The 20,201-nt window shown below is 42.6% G+C and overlaps 1 protein-coding gene across 3 annotated transcripts in view; it reads right to left on the minus strand.

Annotated features, from left to right (window-relative positions):
* The window catches only part of LOC125711940 (Down syndrome cell adhesion molecule-like protein 1 homolog), a 106,771-nt gene extending 88,059 nt beyond the window's left edge, over positions 1–18,712 (minus strand). For 2 of the 3 annotated variants that reach the window (XM_048981397.1, XM_048981396.1), the window contains exons 1-3: positions 18,519–18,712; positions 7,447–7,767; positions 1,074–1,220 (exon numbers count right to left, since the gene is read on the minus strand). In XM_048981397.1, the coding sequence (XP_048837354.1) occupies positions 1,074–1,220; positions 7,447–7,767; positions 18,519–18,561 (511 nt within the window). In that variant the 5' untranslated portion in view covers positions 18,562–18,712. The remainder of the gene's footprint in view (positions 1–1,073; positions 1,221–7,446; positions 7,768–18,518) is intronic. The other variant, XM_048981398.1, reaches the window with a different exon arrangement.
* Between the last annotated feature and the right edge of the window lie 1,489 nt (positions 18,713–20,201).

Here is a 20,201-nt window from a genome sequence, read left to right on the forward strand (position 1 = left end):
AAACAAGAGGGAAACCCAGGGGCAACCCCGATCGATAGTCTGAGAAACCACCGTTCCATCCCCCACCCACGCTCACAGACACACACACACATACACGGACAGCTCCCGCCGATGGGCTGGCTGGATCAATGGATGGTCACGTGGCAGAAAGATGCTGTTCTACTCGGGTGTTTGCACTCTGGGAGCGCTGACTTGGCAATGCAGGGCAGAAAATTCTGACCTAGGTGGTTTCAACATTCTTGGATTTTCTACAGAAATTTTGCCAACACTTACACACAATAATGCAAAACACAAGATGGCATAATCATATAGAATAACACAGCTTTCTATACTTTGCATGCACACAATAAATCACATTTTACTGACATATACTACCACTACAATATTTGTTACTTAACCTCACTTTACATACATTTAAAAATTTTGTGGTATGGATCTGCCAAACTAGTGTTTCTGAACTGCTAAGTTATATGTAATAAGGCACCACTGAGGTACTTTAAGCAAGGTACCACCCCCAAGCACTGCTCCACAGGCACTGAATTAGCTGCCCCTTGCTATGTCAAGATGTCACATATGGGTTAAATGCAGAGGACACATTTCGTTGTTGTGCACTGTGTGCTGTGGTGTGTCAAGAATGAATTTATCGCCAGGCTAGAATTCTAAAGTCTAAACTCCAATTCTAATAGAGAAAAACTAACATAAAAGAAACTAACGTTTCTGCAAAACGTTTAAGATTTATGCTTAAAATATGTTTTTACTGTATGAAGCCTCAATTAAAGGATCTTAAAATATTTACACTGTAACTGCACGAGGCGCTTAGAGGAAAGTAAGGAATGACCTAATGACCAGCATGATCTCAAAACAATGAGGCCACCTGCTACACTGAGGCAGCTCTGGTCAAGCAGGTAGCAGAAGGTGAGCAGCCTGAGTGGATGATTCATGAAATAAAGCCAACCCCACAATTATCCTAATGACAGTCATGTAACGGTACCCATAGCCATTGTTCTTCTTTGACAGACGCCCTGTGATCCTTTGCCCCATCTACCCAGCCTGTAGCCAGGAAGTGTCCCTACCTGGAATGATAGAGACTGTGTCCTTCTCCCAGGACACCACGCTGACGTACTCCTGCACGGCGGCTGGGATGAGGCACTTGAAGACAGCCACATTGCCTCGCATGGAGCGCTGGTCTGCCACTCGCACTGTGTAGGGCTCCCTGAACACTGCGTGGGGAGAAGGTCATTATCAGGCCTGTTTTCAGGTTCAGTTTCTGGCTGCTAAAATCAGTGGGAGCTACCTAATTAAACTGGAGTTTGAGACGAGCGATGGGGGGAGGGTGGTCAGGGAGGAAGATGAAGGAAGCCGGAGCAAATAAGAGGCATAAGGCACCACATTTTCATCGTAAATGTTTAGCTGGGGCAACTCACAGTGCAAATGTAATTTTAATGTGAGAAATACGAATATTAGACGAATACTATCAGTGTTGGGGAAGATACTCACAAGAGTAAACCATTAGAGAAAGTAAAAATCCAGACCAAGGTTTTGTTTCAACCAACTAGCTGAGTACAGTGTGAAAGCGATTCTTTATGCTCAACTCTTTGGTTGAAACAAAACCTTGGTCTGGATTTTTACTTTCTGGAGCTGAACTATCTGTTACAGATTACTTTTGTGAGCAATGTCCCCGATACTATAAACATATCTACTACTGAGGATACCAAGGTCAAGTACTCAGTATTTTTTTTCTGCAATTCACATAACCATGATCCATTACAGAGCTAATACTTTGAAAATTTGAAAAATTCTGGCTACGGCCTGACTATAAACAATATTAAGTTGGACCATAGTAATGCATGATTTTTTTATTTTTTTGCATATTCACTTGCACATCCACAAACAAAACTACATGCAAACTGTAGGAAAAGGTAAGGGGATGTGTAGGAAAGTAGAGTGCCCTTTTTATAAATCACTGGCCCGATGTTAATAGACAGCTAGGAGTAGCCGGGTGTGCAAGGCCTCTTGAGCTGTCACAAACATCTGCGACCGCGAAAATAACCCGCCCTGCAAGTGACAACCCGCGCCTCACGCGCCAAACGAACAAAACCCAGTATGCGCGTGGAAAAAAAAAATCAACGGAAGAGTTACAGCGCTACATATTAATTAGGAAACAAAAACATAAGAAAAACTATTAAGGACCTGGTCGTAAGAGACTGCTAATAAAGCGTTATTTCATATGAGGGTTGGTTCTTATCTTTAGTTTATTATCGTCGACCTAGTTTGCTGTTTTAATTATATGAATTGAACTGCTGTTTAGGGAGTCTAATGTAAGACGCTGGCAAACGCGGATGACACTAGGACGCAAATATGATTACGATCTCGTAGCACTTCGGGGGCGGGCGGCCAGGGGGAGTCTCTGCCCCGCCGTAATCTGTATCGCCGCCAGCTAAGGGCATCCCGGACGTTGGTGGTTCCGACGGCAGTTCCTCACACCGGCTGCCGGTAAGTCGCGCGCCCATCCGTGAACGCGCACTTAGTAGCGCGTAATAATTAGAGAATCAGGGAGCGAGCGCATTTTTTCTGGCGTACATAATGCGTTGTGTCAACCCAGATTTCAGCAAACAAAAGTAGAAATCCAACATCAATTAAACCTTTACTTAAAGAATAAAAAACACCACAGTCGCCCTATGATTTTAAGCACCTGCTTCTTTAGATTACTTTCAAGTTGCATTGAATTTAACATTACTATAGCCAGTGTTGGGGAAGATACTCACAAAAGTAATCTGTTACAGACAGAGGTGGAAAGTTCAGTTCCGGAAAGTACAAATCCAGATCAAGGTTTTGTTTCAATCAAGAGGCGAGTATAAAAAGTCTCAGTCACAGAATACTCAACTGGTCTGGATTTGTACTTTCTGGACTTGAACTTCCCACTTCTGTAATAGATTACTTTTATGAGTAACTTTCCTAACACTGACTATAGCCAATATAAACCACTGCCAATGAATGTTCAGCTATCTATCCTTCGCCTTATTCTTGTAAAGGTCATTGGGAGGCCTGGAGCCTATCGCGGGAAGTACAGGGCACAAGGCTGCAAGGGCTGCTGACTTCACATGCATACAATCTTACTTTAAGGGCAATTTAGAGATATCAGATAGCCTAAATGCATGTCTTTTTGGTGACCGTCAGTGATTACCAGAGAACCTGGAGGAAAGACATGCAACATGGGGAGAATATGCACACGCATGGAGGTGGGGCTAAAACCCCCACCGCTAAAGGTGTGAGGTCACTGTGCCAAAACTGATTATATTCCTTACTGATGCATGTCATGTGACCTTAGGTGAGTGACACTCCTTTTGTAACCGCCATGAAATTTAAGATTCCACTGTTGATTAGTAAGTTATTGCGGGGTGGTATTTAGTGATTGTGGTGGCCTGAACTGATTGTCTTAAAATCTAAAACTCGTTAGCTATGCTAGTCATATCTGTTTCTAAAAACTAAAATTATAATACTTTAGGGGTGCAGGTAGATGCATTTCAAAAATAACCAAATACATTAATTAATAAGGCGAGTCACGCTTGCCTGAGGTATTTGAAAAGTTTTCTCTATTAATAAATTATACCCCCTAGTAGATGCGCACATAGTCATTATTTTGTTATTGATGCTTGCTATATTTTGTTGTTGCTAAGAGACAAGCTGGGACATCTCTTGACGTTCTCCGCTTACTGTGACGACACCCCCGTATCGATGTCATTTAAATAATGTATCGTTTTCATTTAAATAATTAATTGCGACGAAATCTAATTGTACATTTACTTATTGATAAAGTGAATAAATCAATAAACGGAAAATCGCTACACATACATAGAGCGCATGGTGGTAACTGGCAGTGGCCCTTTTACCCTTCCATGACTCTGAAACAGGAGGCACCTGATACCTGTAACCTCACATCTGCATCTTCCAGTTGACGTGATTCCAGCAATGTGCGACATTCTACCCTCAGCTCAAGTATCATTACGTCACATACTTCAGAAGGGAAAAACATCCAAAGAGAATAACCACAAAACATGTGCCATTATAATACCCTTGCGCTGAGATAATGACAACGTACACAGAAAGAGGAAGTTTATTTTGGAAATTTGTACTTTTAAAAAGATTCGTTTTCCCATTGGCAATATTTACAAATAAATAACTGCAGTTCTTTTCACTATACTAGGTATGTGTGCACTCTCACCCTTGGCAAAGGAGGATTACTGTAAATAAATACATATATTAATAAATATTCATAGGCAATATAAATGCACCTGCACTTGCAAGGGTCCCCCTAGATTCAGAGAGAATGCCAAACCTATGCTGCCAAAGCACATGCTGGCAGAATGTCGAAGTGTTGTCGTAAATCTGTGACCATAATTCAGAGAAATTTAAGGCTGAGACGCTGAGTAGGGAAGGGGAACCGAAGACGAATGTGGGTGACAGACGCATCAGCATAAGAAAAGTTCGTTAGATGCACATTAATAAGAGTACGAGGTTTCGAGAAGACTGTGGACATGAGTGTCATGTACAGCTTGTCCTTTTGCTCACAGAACACATACGCTGACACTACACTGCTTCTATTCTGCCACTACCCCCCCCCACACACACACACACACACACACATGCACACACACATACCCATAAACACACACCGCTTCCTTAGCGAGTGAGACTGGACTAACCGGCACATAACAAGCAAACAGAGAAATTACCATGGAGGAGATAGGATCGACAGATAGATAGACACTTCGCTGCACAGAGGGCTAATTCAGGCTCATATCCTGGGCGTCTGGCTGGCAGATACAAATTGCAAAACACTCAAGTCAAGAGAGTGATGGACAGCGACAAGCAGATCCTGGGATCCCTGCACATCTTACAGTTGAACATGGGATGAGAATTTAAAAAAATTCTTCGGAATAGCCAAGAGCATTTGGAGGTCACCTTTGCTTCAGTAAGCATAGCAAAGAGGTTTGGGCCACAATTCCAAGCAACTAGTTAATGTGCTTCATTAACATAAACCAAAAAGTACATCAAATTGTTCACCGTCTCCCTACAGCTAGTGGGGTCGCGCAGAAAAGCCCATGGAAAAAGTCCAGTTAGTCTGGGGGGTCAAATTTATCACCACAATCCCTCACTCAGGTATACTCTTAGTATTAATGTCAATGTTACTCTTCATTGTTGGGAAGAATACGAAAACAGGTGTTGGCCTCACTGAGGTGGCAGAGATGTGGGGGATGGAGTGATCCTACCTCCCCTAATGGGAGAGGCAAACAGAAAGAGTGGGGAAAGGAGTAGAGAATGGGTAAAAAAAAATAGAAGATGGAGTAAGAAGGTTTACCCTCCTACTCAATTCTAAGTCTAAAGTCTGATTGATTTGCTGTAAAGAGCTAACATGTGACTGAAAGATAAACAGTAATTAGTCAAAAAAGGGACCTTTCAGCCAATGAAAAATAGTTACACGGTACACAGAAGTATATCTTTCTCTCTCATAGCTTCCTGCACCTATTGTTAAAGTGCTGGCATAAGGGAAAGCAAGTGAGGGGGAAAGTGAAGATGGGGCGGGTCGCAGTCCACTATATCACTCTTGTTGGGGTGCAGGTCTGGATTCAGGGCAAGTACATTGACTACAGTGTGGCCTCAATATAACATAAATTTGGATATAGGTCATCATCGCAGCTCCATGGCGGGTTTATCGGTAAATAGTTTTATGAAAAACAGCCACACGTCGCAACTTTTAATTCTTTATTGATGATTTTATAATTCTTTACTTTTAAATGTAGAACTCCAATTGATCAACAGGGTTCTGACCCAAGCTGTAGATGGGGCTCGCTCTGGTGGGGGGCCCGATATGATAAGCTTTCAAGGGGCTCAAAATCTCTAGCGGTGCCTCTGGTCACATGGAACTCTATACTGCCGATTTGTAATGCCTGCAGCTGACTCCGTAGATGGCTGTGCCCCCCTACCCCCCGAAGTCCCACCCCTTTTGGGAATACATCTGAATTTGCCTCGCCCTTCTAAAAGCGGCCTACCAACCCCCACGCAGAAGAAGGGGGCACAGCGAGAAGATGGCAGCGCTAGACCAGGATTGTACTCATGAAGGTGGGGAGTGGCACACAGTCTAGGGCACAGATGGCGGGGGGGGGAGGAGGGTGGACAGGAGGCGCTGGCACCGGCTGGCCATGGGCTGAAACCAGCAAATTCCCTGTCCCTATTCTATCCATGAGCGTGGGAGCCCGGGGCCCCCAGTGCCCCCCATGGCGCTGGCATTGACCTTGGCGCCATGCCCAGGGTGACCCCGCCGGGCGTCTGCTTCACTGTGCGTCTGTCTGTCTCACAACACAAGGTCAGCCGGACGGCGAGCAGCAGCCCGGCTCTGTATTTTTGTTATCATTGAGATTGTCAATATGGCCCTTTCTACTTATTACCACCGTAAAAATAGCAGCTTATCTTGGATCCTAGCTAATCACGAAACACAGGAAGGGTGAATCAAAATAAGGGTTAGGGGGATATTAGCAGTGATTGTTATGGTGTAGTAATATATGCACGTTAATAGAATTACAGAGAATTACATAGAATATTTACAAAGATACACGTTTTTGGGATATGTTGCATGTCTGTTCCCGGCCTGTAACATACTGCTGCTTTTAATTGCCATCCAGCATCTCCTTCCTACTCCTGCACTCCTCCTGCTCCAACACTGCACTCATCCAACTTTCTGTCTCTGCCTATTTCCTAAAACACAACATAAAGGATCTTAAATCTGTTTGCTTCCTCTCAAAATTCCTCAATCTTGTTCCCCTGCGTCTGCCTCTTTTCGATACCCCACCCTACCTCATTTCCTCCCTCTTTTCGACACCCCAACCTCCCTCATTTCCTCCCTCTTTTCGATAGCCCACCCTCCCTCATTTCCTCCCTCTTTTCGATAGCCCACCCTCCCTCATTTCCTCCCTCTTTTAGATACCCCAACCTCCCTCATTTCCTCCCTCTTTTCGATAGCCCACCCTCCCTCATTTCCTCCCTCTTTTCGATAGCCCACCCTCCCTCATTTCCTCCCTCTTTTCGATACCCCAACCTCCCTCATTTCCTCTCTCTTTTCCATTACTTTCCCAATCCTTCACCCATCTGCGTCCTTCTCGTGTCTTCCTCACCTTCTCCCACATATTGTCTTTATTCCTGTCTCCGTTACCTCTCCTGTACCATTTCTCTGTATTTTCTCATTCATTGATTCCTGCCTCCATCTGTACCCCCCACCTGTCCAAGAACTGCCTTGTAGTCCCCCTCCATTTTGTCCTTCTTCTCCAACCTCTATTTCTCTCCCTACTGTTTTACCTCTCCCTCCACCCCACTTTTATCCTACCCCTTGTGCAGGCCACAGGGCCCTAGCTGAAAGCCGATTGCCTCCCTTAGTGCCCCCCCCGCACTCACCGGCCTTAACGCGGATGCTGGGGCTGCGAATCTTGCCGGCTTGGTTCTCGGCGGTGCAGAAGTAGTCATTGTCATGAATGAAGCTGTTGAAGGCAGAGGGGGAGAAGGGGTAGAGCTGCAGTGTCCCGTTGGCGTGGACATGGCGGATGTGCGGGACGTCGTAGATGTCATCGCCGGTGGCCAGGTACCAGCGCAAGACGGCATGGGGGGCGCCTCCAGCTGGACAGGGCAGGGACACCCCCACTGAGCTGGAGAACGTCACCCTCTGCAGGGAGGCGTTCACAAAGTACAGCCGTGTCGAGCCCACATCCTCACTGTGCACTGCGAGAGGGAGAAAGGCCCAGTCAGGGGGATCCAGCTACACAACATATAGCCAATGTTCAGACTAGCACGCCCAATAGGAGCTCACCACTATAACATACACTGCGTGTTCAGACTTACACACTGCATCTTGCAGTGGGAGCTCTGCTCTGAAGCATGCAGTGCGCATACTCCCATAACCATATCAAAGAATGCCACACTCAAGAACAATTAAAGGCTAAAATACCTTCACATGGCAGATTATATTATCAAATGGAGACAAAACAATTATCTATATAATAGAAACACTCAGAGCTCCATGAATACACACAAATACCCATTACAAGTATAAAAATGCTGTTATAATTCCTGTTTAAGAATTCTATCAGATAAGCATGCATTAAGTTACTAGAACTCTAGGTAAATGGTTTCTATACTATGAATACTATGCAATTACAGCTGAATAATAATGTTGACTGATACAGTCCTGGGGTTGTCACTGTCAGAAGACCGGGAGAAGCACATTTAGCTGACATCCTGAGTGAGGTTCTTCAGTATTGATAGACACATCAGTGTCAAGTCAGAAACACATCAACTGAGGACTGCAGTGACCTTCAGTTTTCTGCTCCAAGACATGCCTTTTGGACTCATTATCTAAAGGCCAGAGGTCTTTCCCTAGCTGTTTAACCCCAACATGTGATACAAGTGCAGTTCAGACAACATAAAATGTCTACTTGGTACAAGCCACCCTAGCTGAGAATGCTTGATACGTAAATAGATGGACTCCATTAACAAGTGAACATCAACCAACTTACTTAATATAAAAATCCTCTTAATAACATATTACATTTGTTATTCCATTCGAATTCCCATATTTTATCAACTATTCCTACAACCCCACCTGTTTTCGCCCTTTTGGTAAAATATGAGCCGGGGGCCCCTATTAAGTGCTGCCCCCCTGAATCTGCCAGGTTACCCCTGCTCCTCTGATCCCTGGTGGAAATAATTGGTTTTGTAACATAGTAACCTGACACTAATTCAATTCCAAATGTTCAGCACTATTTTTGTTTTTGTGAGTAATTTTCTTTGTATGTTGAACAGTTGAATGCTTTGTTATTATTGTTGTTGCTAGGATGAGGTAAAGACCGACTTGTAACAATGCCTGGGTAAAAATCACAATGGCTTATTAAAATTATTGTCTTATTTTTAAGAAGCTAAATTAAATAAAAACCTAAAGAGATGGAGGAAAATATATAGGATGAGATTAGAGATAAAGACTTTGCTCAATGAGATGGGGTAGAAATTCTCCATCTCCTTTTTATATATTGCCATAGAATGGGGGGTATGTTATATAATTGGAATCTGTATGCCAGACACAGAGAGTTAAACCCATATAATCTCCTTTCACGTTTAACACACACAACCTCACGGCCTTGATAATCGCGCCACAGAGGAGAATGTCTCCCTCCATCCCCAGGACGGGCTGATTAGAGGACCAAGTCGGGTAAAGGAGCCTCAAACTAGGTGCAGTGGTCTGGGGCAAGGGAGAGAGCTTGGGTCACTGGGTCAGGGGGCTGCCAGGCAATGATTGATGATTTACTATGGACAGGTAGGAAAGGCTGGACAATCTGGGCAGAGGCTTCAGAGCCAGGTTTGCCAATGGCTTTAGAAGGATACTGAATCTAAGGTTGTAAGTGCTTTCGAAAGAGGCAAATATCTAGGAACTGGGAAAGGGTCAGTGGTGTGACTGGGAGGAGACCGGAGATGGAAATAAGATGGTGTTGATGTGGGAACAGGACACGGTACAGACTCGCCAGCTGGGACACGAGCAAATTACTATAGTGGCAAAATAATGTTGCTGATGTATATCTAAACGTTTTCCCGTGGGACTTGTTCTGTCTGTCTTATGTAATGCATTCTACATTACAAGCTGTATTTGAAAGAATACATGATAAGGATTATATAATAAACACAAAATAACTTGTAACTCATTGCCTCGTAGGGGGAGAGAATTAGTATTAGTGAGTTAGTTATTATTTTATCCAAAGTGTATTTTCATTGATTCATACATTTGGATAATTTATTGCAGGAAATGGGGCAAACGGTATTCCTCAAAAGCAAAACCCTTGTGGGACTCAGACCAACAACCTTTAATCAGTTTCCTTCGTAATGGTGCTACCTGCTCTTATGGAACTTGCTTGTTTCAGTTTGACATTACAAATCCTGGATTCAGGTGACCCTAATACCTCCAGGCAGAGTAAAGTACGAGCAGCGTTCCTTGGCATAAAATAAATTTATAGACTCCTAGCACGAATTTTAAGACTATTCTTGTCTTTAATGACTGGCCGCTTTAGCCGGTCTGTGAAAAACAATCAGAAACGCAGATGCCAAACTCGGGACTTAAAGCCAACAACCATGACTGTCATCGCTGAAAGGAAAGTGTGTCCGCTGTACCCAGATCGACTAGGCCTGCTATAATATGTGTGAACATGTTTCATATGGGCAGAGAACTGGAGAAGTGGCCCGATGCCTGATTTAAAATTACGTATAAATGTGTTACAAAAATAAACATCACTGAAAATGTGACTTAGATTGAGGGTAAACAAGCAAAAATTAACCAGCAGAATTCTGCTGGATTCAGGTCACCCAGTTCACCATCCCCCCTCTGCCCGTCGCAGGTTAGAGCCCAGAGCCTAAACCCCCATAATAAAGATTGCAATATTTATAATCTCACAGTGGGGAGCTGGGACGGGGGGGGTACAGTCGGGTTTGGGTGCTTGTTTTTGAGGTTTGGATGAAGCATCTGTGTTAGAGGGAGAATGCTGCAGAAAAGGAGGAAGAGGGATGGATGAAGATAAAGGAAATAGGAAGGACTTTTTCACTTTTATTTATGATATACGGCTCATGAGGTTTTGCTGTACTGTCAGGAAGTGCTGCTGCCTGCCACACTGAAAAAAAATCTGAAAAAAGTGTTAGATATCTGAAATGTTCAGTGACGCCATTGGCAAACAGACGACACCTGTTCCCTCTCTACACACTCCATTCAGGGCATTATCTGTAAATTCTCTAAACAACTGCATGTGTGTCAGCGGAAGTTACTATGCGACCAAATGAACCTGATGTCTCTGAAGACTATCCCAGGTCAGCCCACTGATTCTATGGTCCAACCATCCAAATATCTTCAAATATTGACCCCTCAATGTTTCTTTAAGACTGTCCTGTAATGCAGACCAATGCTACAACTCCTCACTCTGTTGCTCCTGGTGGCCGTATCTTCTAAACTGCCACCAGCCCAAAATTATTTGCGATTATTTGTGTCCCTCTGATTAAGGACTTAAGATGGTTAAAATACTCTACTCGTCTCCCATTGCTCTCCATTTTACATTACAGGATATTATAAGCAAACCAAAATGGTAGCCACAAGAAAACTTGTCGGTGAGCACAGAGATTATACTGTCCAGAGTGTTTTGGTATATTCTGTCGGGGCTTTGCATAATCTGCACACCGATGGTGTAGGGTGGGGTGTGTGTGTGTGTGTGTGTGTGTGTGTAGGGAGGGGTTACGAATGTTCATGGCCCATGAAAACGAGGTGGGAAATGGGGGGGGGGGGATGATGGCAAGCCGACGTGCCGCATTTTTAAGGAAGAGATTTTTTTCCTTTCTTTGTTCCACAAAAAGATCCTCCGCAGAGAAGCACGGCCCCATCAAGCTCCCACAGCTCCTCACATTTCCTCTAGCATATGCAAAAACTGGAGGAAGAAGAGAAGCCGCCATCTTGGATTTCTCTCAGTTTTTTTTTTTTTTTTGTAGGAGGACCAGCCCTGCCCTGTTTAAATGGAGGCAGAGAGTATAGTACTGAGTTCTGGGTGAGCCACTGCCATCGCCTCCGTCATTCCTTCCAAATTTAATTTACGGATACCATTCTCTCCCCTTTTTTCATAACAGTCGCGATGTGCGCACATTTGAAGATATCATTACCAATTTCTTTTTTTATTTTAATTTTTTTCAGCCTGCATGAAAACAGCATATGAATATGTATGGCGACGCAGCAGAGGCGTTGCCTGTGCAGAGCCTGCACGCATAATGCACTCGTCTTCATCTTCCCTCAGAAGCACAGACCTGACACTGGCACGCCACACTGGCACGGGCGGATGCGTGCTCATACTCTCGCACCAGCATTCACGTCCACGCCGACAGGACCCTCACTGTCACATGGTCCCAAGCCCCACCCCTGGCCACACCCACACATTACACTGCATACAAGAGACGTCTCATTTACGCGATAAGTGCCCAGCTGCTCACCTGGATGGTTTACACAATGTTAGCCCGACATCACAGCAATGATACTGACTTGCTCTTTTGTATGTATAGGATAATTTTGGTTTAATCAGCATACGTGACATTGCAGTTGGTGGGTCTGTGGCAGAGCCTCTCAATAGCACTCAAGGAATTGTGGCGAGGCTATAGAGCTGTCTCCCATGATACGTACATCATAATATTTCAAAAGAACCGTTAACCATCAGATAAATACTATTTACACGAGGATCAGAGTGACATATCTGACATACTGAGCTTACATTGACACAAAGCAGCTAGTTGCTGCTGTTCTAAATCCATATATTATTTGGAGTGATTTACTCGAACACCCAGTCAACTAGAAACCAGTGATTCTGTTCCAGTCACAGCCAATCAAGAATATCAGACAAAATCTGCATACAGCTTCTCGTTGCACCGATTTCATGTCTCTAAGTGCATCTCTGTAATGCATGCATGTGTGCATGAGTGTGTGCTTTCATTCAATGGGGAAGTGTGTTAATGCACGTCTGTGAGTATTTAGAGTGTGTGTGTGCGGGTCTGCTATATATTACATTGTGGGAACCAGATGTCCCCACAATGTAATAAAAACCTGTTATTTGATATTGCGGGGACCATTTTTCGGAAATTTTATTTTTTTTAAATGCGGCTGCAATCAAAAAACTAAACATGCCAAAAATCTTGCTTTTTTTTGGGTTACTTATGGTTGACGTTAGGGCTGGGTTGGGGTTAGGGATTAAGGTTCTCATGATTAGAGTTTTCCCCATAGAAATGAATGGAGAGTCCCCACAAAGACATAATTGCAAACCTGTGCATATGTGTGTGTGTGAGAGAGAGAGAGTCAGTGAGAGAATGATGCAAATGTAAGTGTGTATCTAAGATGCTTCAGGGTGGTAAAGACGCAGCTGTGGGAGGTGGGAGTATGGGGGTGTATGGTGGGGGCTACCAGCCCCTCATTGGGGCGGCAGTTTACCCCCCCCCCATTTCCAGACCCCCACCCCCTTTTTTTCTGCAGTGTCAGTGGAAAAAGCTGACTCCTTCAGCACTTGCTGGGACTCACTTTCCCTCACTTCAAAGGCTGCTTCTCGGCTAAAGCGAGCGCCAGATTGGTGGAGGCTCACTACCGTTTGCGTTTCAGACATTTACCATCTTGGAGCTCCTCTTCCCACTAACAGCACCACAGCTGCCCCCCCCCCCTTGAAAACAGCTGCCTAAGTGCAAAAAAAGACTGAAGTAAATTTGATCATTTTCAGCAACCGCCATCCATATTACTTGCAGCCCCTCCCGCCTGATATCCCAGGAAAGAAAGAACTCTCCATATTAACCTTTAACTACTTCTCCATAATGTATTCATTTCAAACATCCTTATACATTTGAATGTATCTAATTCCCAAGAAATTATTTTACAACCACGGGCTAGATATGATTTCAACAAATCCAAATCCTTTCGTTCTATCCAATTATTTTTAACCTAAACAAGTCAAGGTTAAACAGCAAGGACTAAAACTATTTAGCATCTATTGGCAAACGACTTCATGTATGTTTGGGGTAGACATCACAGTAGTTGTCCGCGATACAGATGGCTTCCTTAGATACAAAAAAAACTGCTATTAAATTAATTCAGCCTCGTAGGCCTTATCGATTGAGAACCACCGAAAACGCCAACAAAAAAAAACAAAAGGTTAACGACTGTGAAATAGTATCTGGGCATTTGAAACAGATTAACTCCGCCCTGTAACTAGTCGCGGAAAGAATAATTCACAAATCAATCGCTGCTCACTCGCTGCCCCTGTGTGAGCTCCAGTGGGACGGTCTTAAGCCACGCCGAGGCGAGGCGGTGCGCAGGTGGCAAGGGGAGCGGCTCACTCCAAATCCGCTGCACAGGACACACACAGCGCAGCCTCGCCGGCTTCTCCCGCTCAGCGCAAGGGGGGACCGACACACTGTCACAAAGACGAGGCACAGCCTCAACACAGCGCCTCGCATCTCACCGCAAATTAATAGCGAGCCGATAGGGCGTCATTTACGGCGGAGGAGGTCGAAGCGGTCACAGCACGCGGATGAGAAATATTCTAATTTTTGCAATTTCGTCAGCATATTCATTAAGCTGGTCACCCAAAAAGAGGAACTGTACAAACAAAAGCCGTTAAAATGGATATGGGCGCGTCTGCGAAAAAAAAGGGTGATTCAGAATCCTCAGTGGCAAAACAGCTCAGATTTAAGAAGTCGGGCTTGCTGTCACCCCTGCTCCTTACCCCCGCCCCCCCCCTCCTTAAACACACACACACGCACACAGTACAGCACTATAAGACTGACAAATGTACCTTTGCTGTACCATTATCCAATTTTGCAAAAAAAAAACACAATGTAACTAAATATATAATTTAAAATAAATAGCTAAAAGTCCATCGATTTTGATTCTGTACCACAACGGAATATGGGCAAGGCTGTTGACTTACATTAACAACTTTTTAATATCTTGTTTCTTGTAAAAATAAAAAAAAAAGTGCGAAAATATACCCAAATAAAATACCTTCAGAGACGAGAGAATGCCCTGCAAAAAAATGTCGCGAAACGACAATGGCATTCCATTACACCAAAGCTTTATCATTACAATAAAAAAACAGTAATAAAAAGACGACCTTCGGAAGATGGAAAGCCAGCCCCTGGCTCTGTCGGGCTACGTTACATCGCCAAAAAGAGCCTTTCGTGGTCCGATTATCAGTGCTTTATATAGAACCGAGACTATTTTTGATTCACAAGTCGTAAAAAATACATAAAAGAATTATGTTTTCATCCAGAGTATCATGACCAGTCTAGCAGTATTTGTCAATGAACAAATTACGACACCAAATTCTTTATCTGGCAATTTTTATCCAAAGCAAGACATATGACAGAAGGAACAATTGATGCTTGATTTTTACAACTGCGTTTTTTGTTAACGCAAATGTTGGTCCTACATCCTGTCCCTTAACTACTACGCTTCCTGCAGCCTTATTGCCTAATAACTGTAATTTCATAACCCAAACAGCAAGCTGACTGCGTGCAGTCGGTGCTCGACTCCCTAAAATAGGTGCAGACAGGCCCGACTGATATTAAGGTAAAACGTGGATATACAGAAGAGTTTCCAAAATGGAAACGAGGAATAAATGGCGGTTCAAAAATAAATGAACCCTTCTGGCCATTGACCTGATTTACTTTTTTTTTTTAGTGGGCGATGCGGCAGATCTCAGCATTAATTGGAAAGAGCGGTGGATTTGGAGACAAAAATGAAGATAAATCAATTCGATATATATTTCTGCAAATGGAGAGGAGGAGATGAAGGAAGAGTGACAACTACACAAAATACACTATAAAATTTGATTCACTATTTACATTAATTGCATACATGATTTCACACGTCAGGAAAAAAATAGCACGTTAAATATTGATGATGAAAGAAAATTACACCATATGGCACAAGGGTCAAAGAAATTCAAGCATAAATTGTATAAAATATTAAATCAGGTCAAATAACTAAATATACCATTTCTAAATCTTTTCAAAACAATAATATACAATTATGTGACAGTTAAATACATAATATATTATTAATAATAGAATTATTATAATTATGCTGAGTATCTGCTGTCGACAAGGATGGAGTGTATGTGTGTTGCGGCAATCCCCCTTTTTAAAAGCCTTCAATCACATTTTCATTTACGCAAATGTTCAGAAAATCGGCTCAGCACGGATAATATCGCAGCCGTCACACAATTTGGACTAACCTGGTGGCTGCTGGTCCTTAAAACAAACAATGCTTTTGAAATACTCAAAATACTTACATAGGCATACCTACTAACGTATTTATAAAACGATAATTAAATGTAATTGCATAGAATCCAGTGAATCGCATGCAAATGAAAAGATGCAGATATGAAAAATTTAGGTACTGCAGGCTGAACACAGACAGCAGTGCAGATGTGTGTGAAGTGCAAGTGCACAAAATACTAATGAAATCCTTATTTGCAAAAACATTTATTGAATTCTGAAATGCTAACACACACACACAAATAATCGTTCACTGTTTAAATTTATAATAATCTTTTGGCGGTTTGAGGCCTTTCAGGTTAAATAATACAATTTTGATACTGCTTTAAAAAAATCAGATATGTTAAGGACTTCACGCGTTTTCTTTGCCATAATTTATTTAGCTTTTTCGTAAATGCGCATAATATTAAAATATTATTGTAATTATTCAAATATTTCAATTAAAAATGTATATATATGATTACTGTTATCAGTCTTCGTCGTAAAATTAGCAGTGAGAGTAGAATTTTTGCTGTTACCATCTGGGAGCGAATGTCCTTATAACAGTATTCAAATATCTTGCAAATCTACCTCTATAATACTGCAGCTCCTCCCTTGTGCGTTCCATTTCATTTCCTGAAAAAGACAAGCCGACCCCTGAGACGAAAAAAAAGGGGGCGGGCGGGGGGGGGGGGGGGTGGGGTGGGGGGAGAGGGTGCGTGTACCCCCCTCCCCCAAGCCTGGGTTCAGGTGGGCTTGCACGGGGCAATACGCCTAAACTTGCAGGGGTGTGCTCTTGCACCTGGGCTTATCTCATTTGACTAATAATTTGACAGCGACTGAAAGAACATACGTATCCCTGGGATCGTAAAATTATACCATGAACGTAATAACGATCAAACTAATTTCGTTGCGAAATGGCTCCTTGCATGTCGCGTTCCTTAATAGCGCGAAATGTAATGGAGGTGCGGCCCGCTTGGAAAAAAAAACAGTTCTTTTACATATGAATGTCATATAATTAAAACAGATTATACTGATTATATATAGCGGTGTTACCTGCTAAAAGAATTATTTAACCGATTTTAATAATATATAATAATTACAATATAACATAAAATTGGGGAAAATATGACACGTTAAAATGCTGACTTTCCTCCCCAGCCAGCGCTTCATTCCTCCGCAATTATAACTTAAATTCCTCTCTAGCCCCGTTACAACCGTCGTTCCACCTCCACAAACCGTTATGTATCTTGCATACTTATAAAATGGAGAAAAAAAACATAAGCACTGCGATGCAACTGCGTAAGCCAAGCGACATAAACTCCAAGCAACATAATCGCATACCATGAAATGCATTTTAAACAATGTACAAACTACAGAAAATATGTAGTTATAATTATCTGCATATTAGTTAATGCAGATATGTAGAGACTATCCCCATACCTGCTGCTAAATAGGTAAGGAAATCAGTGATTGGTTTGGCGACACTGTTCTATATTTGGAGCCGTTGTTGTCATATGCACAATTAAAGCCTAAATTATATATAAATTACACATTTTTTCTTTCATTTGGGTTGCTTCTGAATGGCTTATTAGTATACTGAGAAAACTGACAAGATATTAGTAATAACACCATCAATCAAACGAAATTATACAGTGCATAGTTAAAGCAAATTCATTCTTCCTCCCCCCCCCCCAACAAGGTCCCCCTCCCCTTTTAAAATTTAAATCCGCATCAGCAAAATTCAGTAGGAAATTTGATCCGTGCATGATAATTTTATAAGTGCGTCAGTTTTTACACATTTACGCAACTTGCTGTTTTGTAAAAGCAAACTACACAGGGTGACCTAATTAATCTTGACAAACAATTTACAATTTATAGCCCCTACATTATTCCGGACATATCCTAGAATTATGGTACAGTTTCGCCCAAAATCGCATAGTAACTACGTATAAACATCAACAATCGTTTAGGGTACTTGACACAGCACGCTTAACAGTGTACACATTTCATTTAAACAATCGATTCCTTCAAGTGTCAGCTTCGGTGACAGGCCAGCGAAGGAATCAACAGTACTTTCAAGTGAAGAACTCACAGAATCCACCAAAACTAATTTCAACATAACATCTACGCATCTCTACATATATCTGCGGATGTCTCCCCCCTTTCACACTCGTCGTTTTTACATATTGATAACTCAAAGCGTAACGCGAAAACAAACACCGTGTTATCAGCACCATCTAATGTCACGGATCGAAGCATACGACACATGGAGCTCGGATAATAAACAAAATAAAATAATCCACAAAAAGTATTCGTTTATTTTTTTTAAACAATAAATGAACAAATACCGACAATCAGGCAAATTACAGGTTCCCTACTCAATTAGTAGTGCAGAACCAATAAACAGCATTCACGGAGAATAAATCATACCCAAATGTCACCCTTCTCATAGTATAAACACCTGAAAGCAAATGCAAGTACTAATTAATTTTTAATGTTGTATCATTTTTTCCAAATGAGACCATGATCTGTTATTGTATTCTATTATATATATTAGATGGCACATTAATAACTAACCGCGTTAAACGCAACGCTGCTATTTCAAAGAGTAGTCGCAAAACTGCATTAATAGTCAATAAACTATTATTTTTAACTAAATCACATACCTTCTTGAAAAGAATACAGCAGGAATAAAGTTACCAGCCACATGCCATAAATAGCAGGTATATTTCTCAGGAATGTTTTGCAATCCCGACGAGTGTGCAGCGCAGTGTTCGGCCAGGCGAGGCTCCGTGCTGGAGTGGTGGCGATGCTACCCGGCGATGTCTCCAGCCTTAGTCTCCGACTCACCAGCGCCGAAAAGCAAGGACTGGCAAACCCGCCTCCTTCCCCTCCCCTGCATGGGACCGTCATTCGAGAAGACCCCTCCCCCGGTATTATAATTATCCGGCGTTATAGATGGACTGCGTATTGCGCAGCAAGGGAGGGGGAAATGAACGAGCGTTTGGGACAAGGGGAGGAGGGGGGGATGCAACAAGTAACGGCGAAGGTAGCCGCGCATGGCGGTGTACAGGTGAGATCTTCGTCGGTGGCACAGGTGTTCGGCGGAGGCGAATGACACAACGTGGGAAGGCTTATTACCTGGGCAATACCGCTATTTTCATATGCAACTGTTTTATGAGCATCGACTGCGCATATATATAGTGATCAGTATCCCTCACAGTGAACTGAGTCACCTTAATACATAATCTCTCTTCTCCACCCCAACTTCTGTTGTTTCACAGCGGCTCACCGCGTCCTTAGATACCCCGCACAACAAAACTCGATATCACTCACCAAAACATACACACCACAGTTCACTGGGCAAGCAAATGTCACGAAGTGGTTAATAAAACGGAGCATATGAATGGAGAATAGCGTGTTTGCGCCACTTCCGTGCTTAACACACTTAAGTAGTGCGAGCAGCTATCAATAAGCGCATGGGAAATAGTAAAAAGTGCACGAATGTTTACAGTTTTAGTTCACATTTCCCCACAGTCCCAAAAAGTTAGAAAAACGAATTTTCTTCAGTGATACCGTCTTATATGTAAATTCGCGAGGCTAATGTTCACTTTCATAAATATTGTATTAAGCAATACATAATACATAAATGCAATACATAAAAAAGAAATATGCTAAGATGAATACCAATAACTTACGCCACAAATGTACAGCGGAGAGTTTCTTTTACTATCCCGTTCAATTAAAATGAATTTGGGATAACTTTTGTAAGTGAAATATATGATACGACGATATCGATTAGTAGTTAATTAATTTCTGATTATCGATTACCCAGACCTTCCCAGATTTGCAGTGACCTTCTCAGTTACGACATCATTGCTATCATAGTTTTTTTTTCGATTTTGGCACCGTTATCATCTATGGAAATCACTAAGTATTTTTTGGACTGGAAATTATACGGAAAAAGGAAGGAATCAAGGGCGTATGTTTCGGTGTGGACAGTAAGGACGTGTTCCTACCAGTGCTAGGGGGGTACAGTGTGTGTTTAGGGGGGACGGGGGTTCGGGATGATTTGGTTCATACACATTGTTGAAAACAACCCTAAGCCTTTGGGAGGAAGGGTAAATAGCGAAGAATGGAACTCTTCTAAAAAAGTTTACACACACGTCTTGGGGTTTCACCTCTAAACCCGCTATGGGAGCGCTCTATAGCACCGAATGACGGATGCTGTGATACCCTTAGTGTATGCAGAAGGAATCTGTAAGGAACTACAAAGTCACTAATATCACAGAATATCGATGTTTGTATGTTTTTTAGCAAAATGTAATAATTGACAAACTGTCGCAACA

This window comes from Brienomyrus brachyistius, chromosome 17, assembly GCF_023856365.1.
Source record: "Brienomyrus brachyistius isolate T26 chromosome 17, BBRACH_0.4, whole genome shotgun sequence".
Taxonomy (NCBI): Eukaryota; Metazoa; Chordata; class Actinopteri; order Osteoglossiformes; family Mormyridae; genus Brienomyrus; species Brienomyrus brachyistius.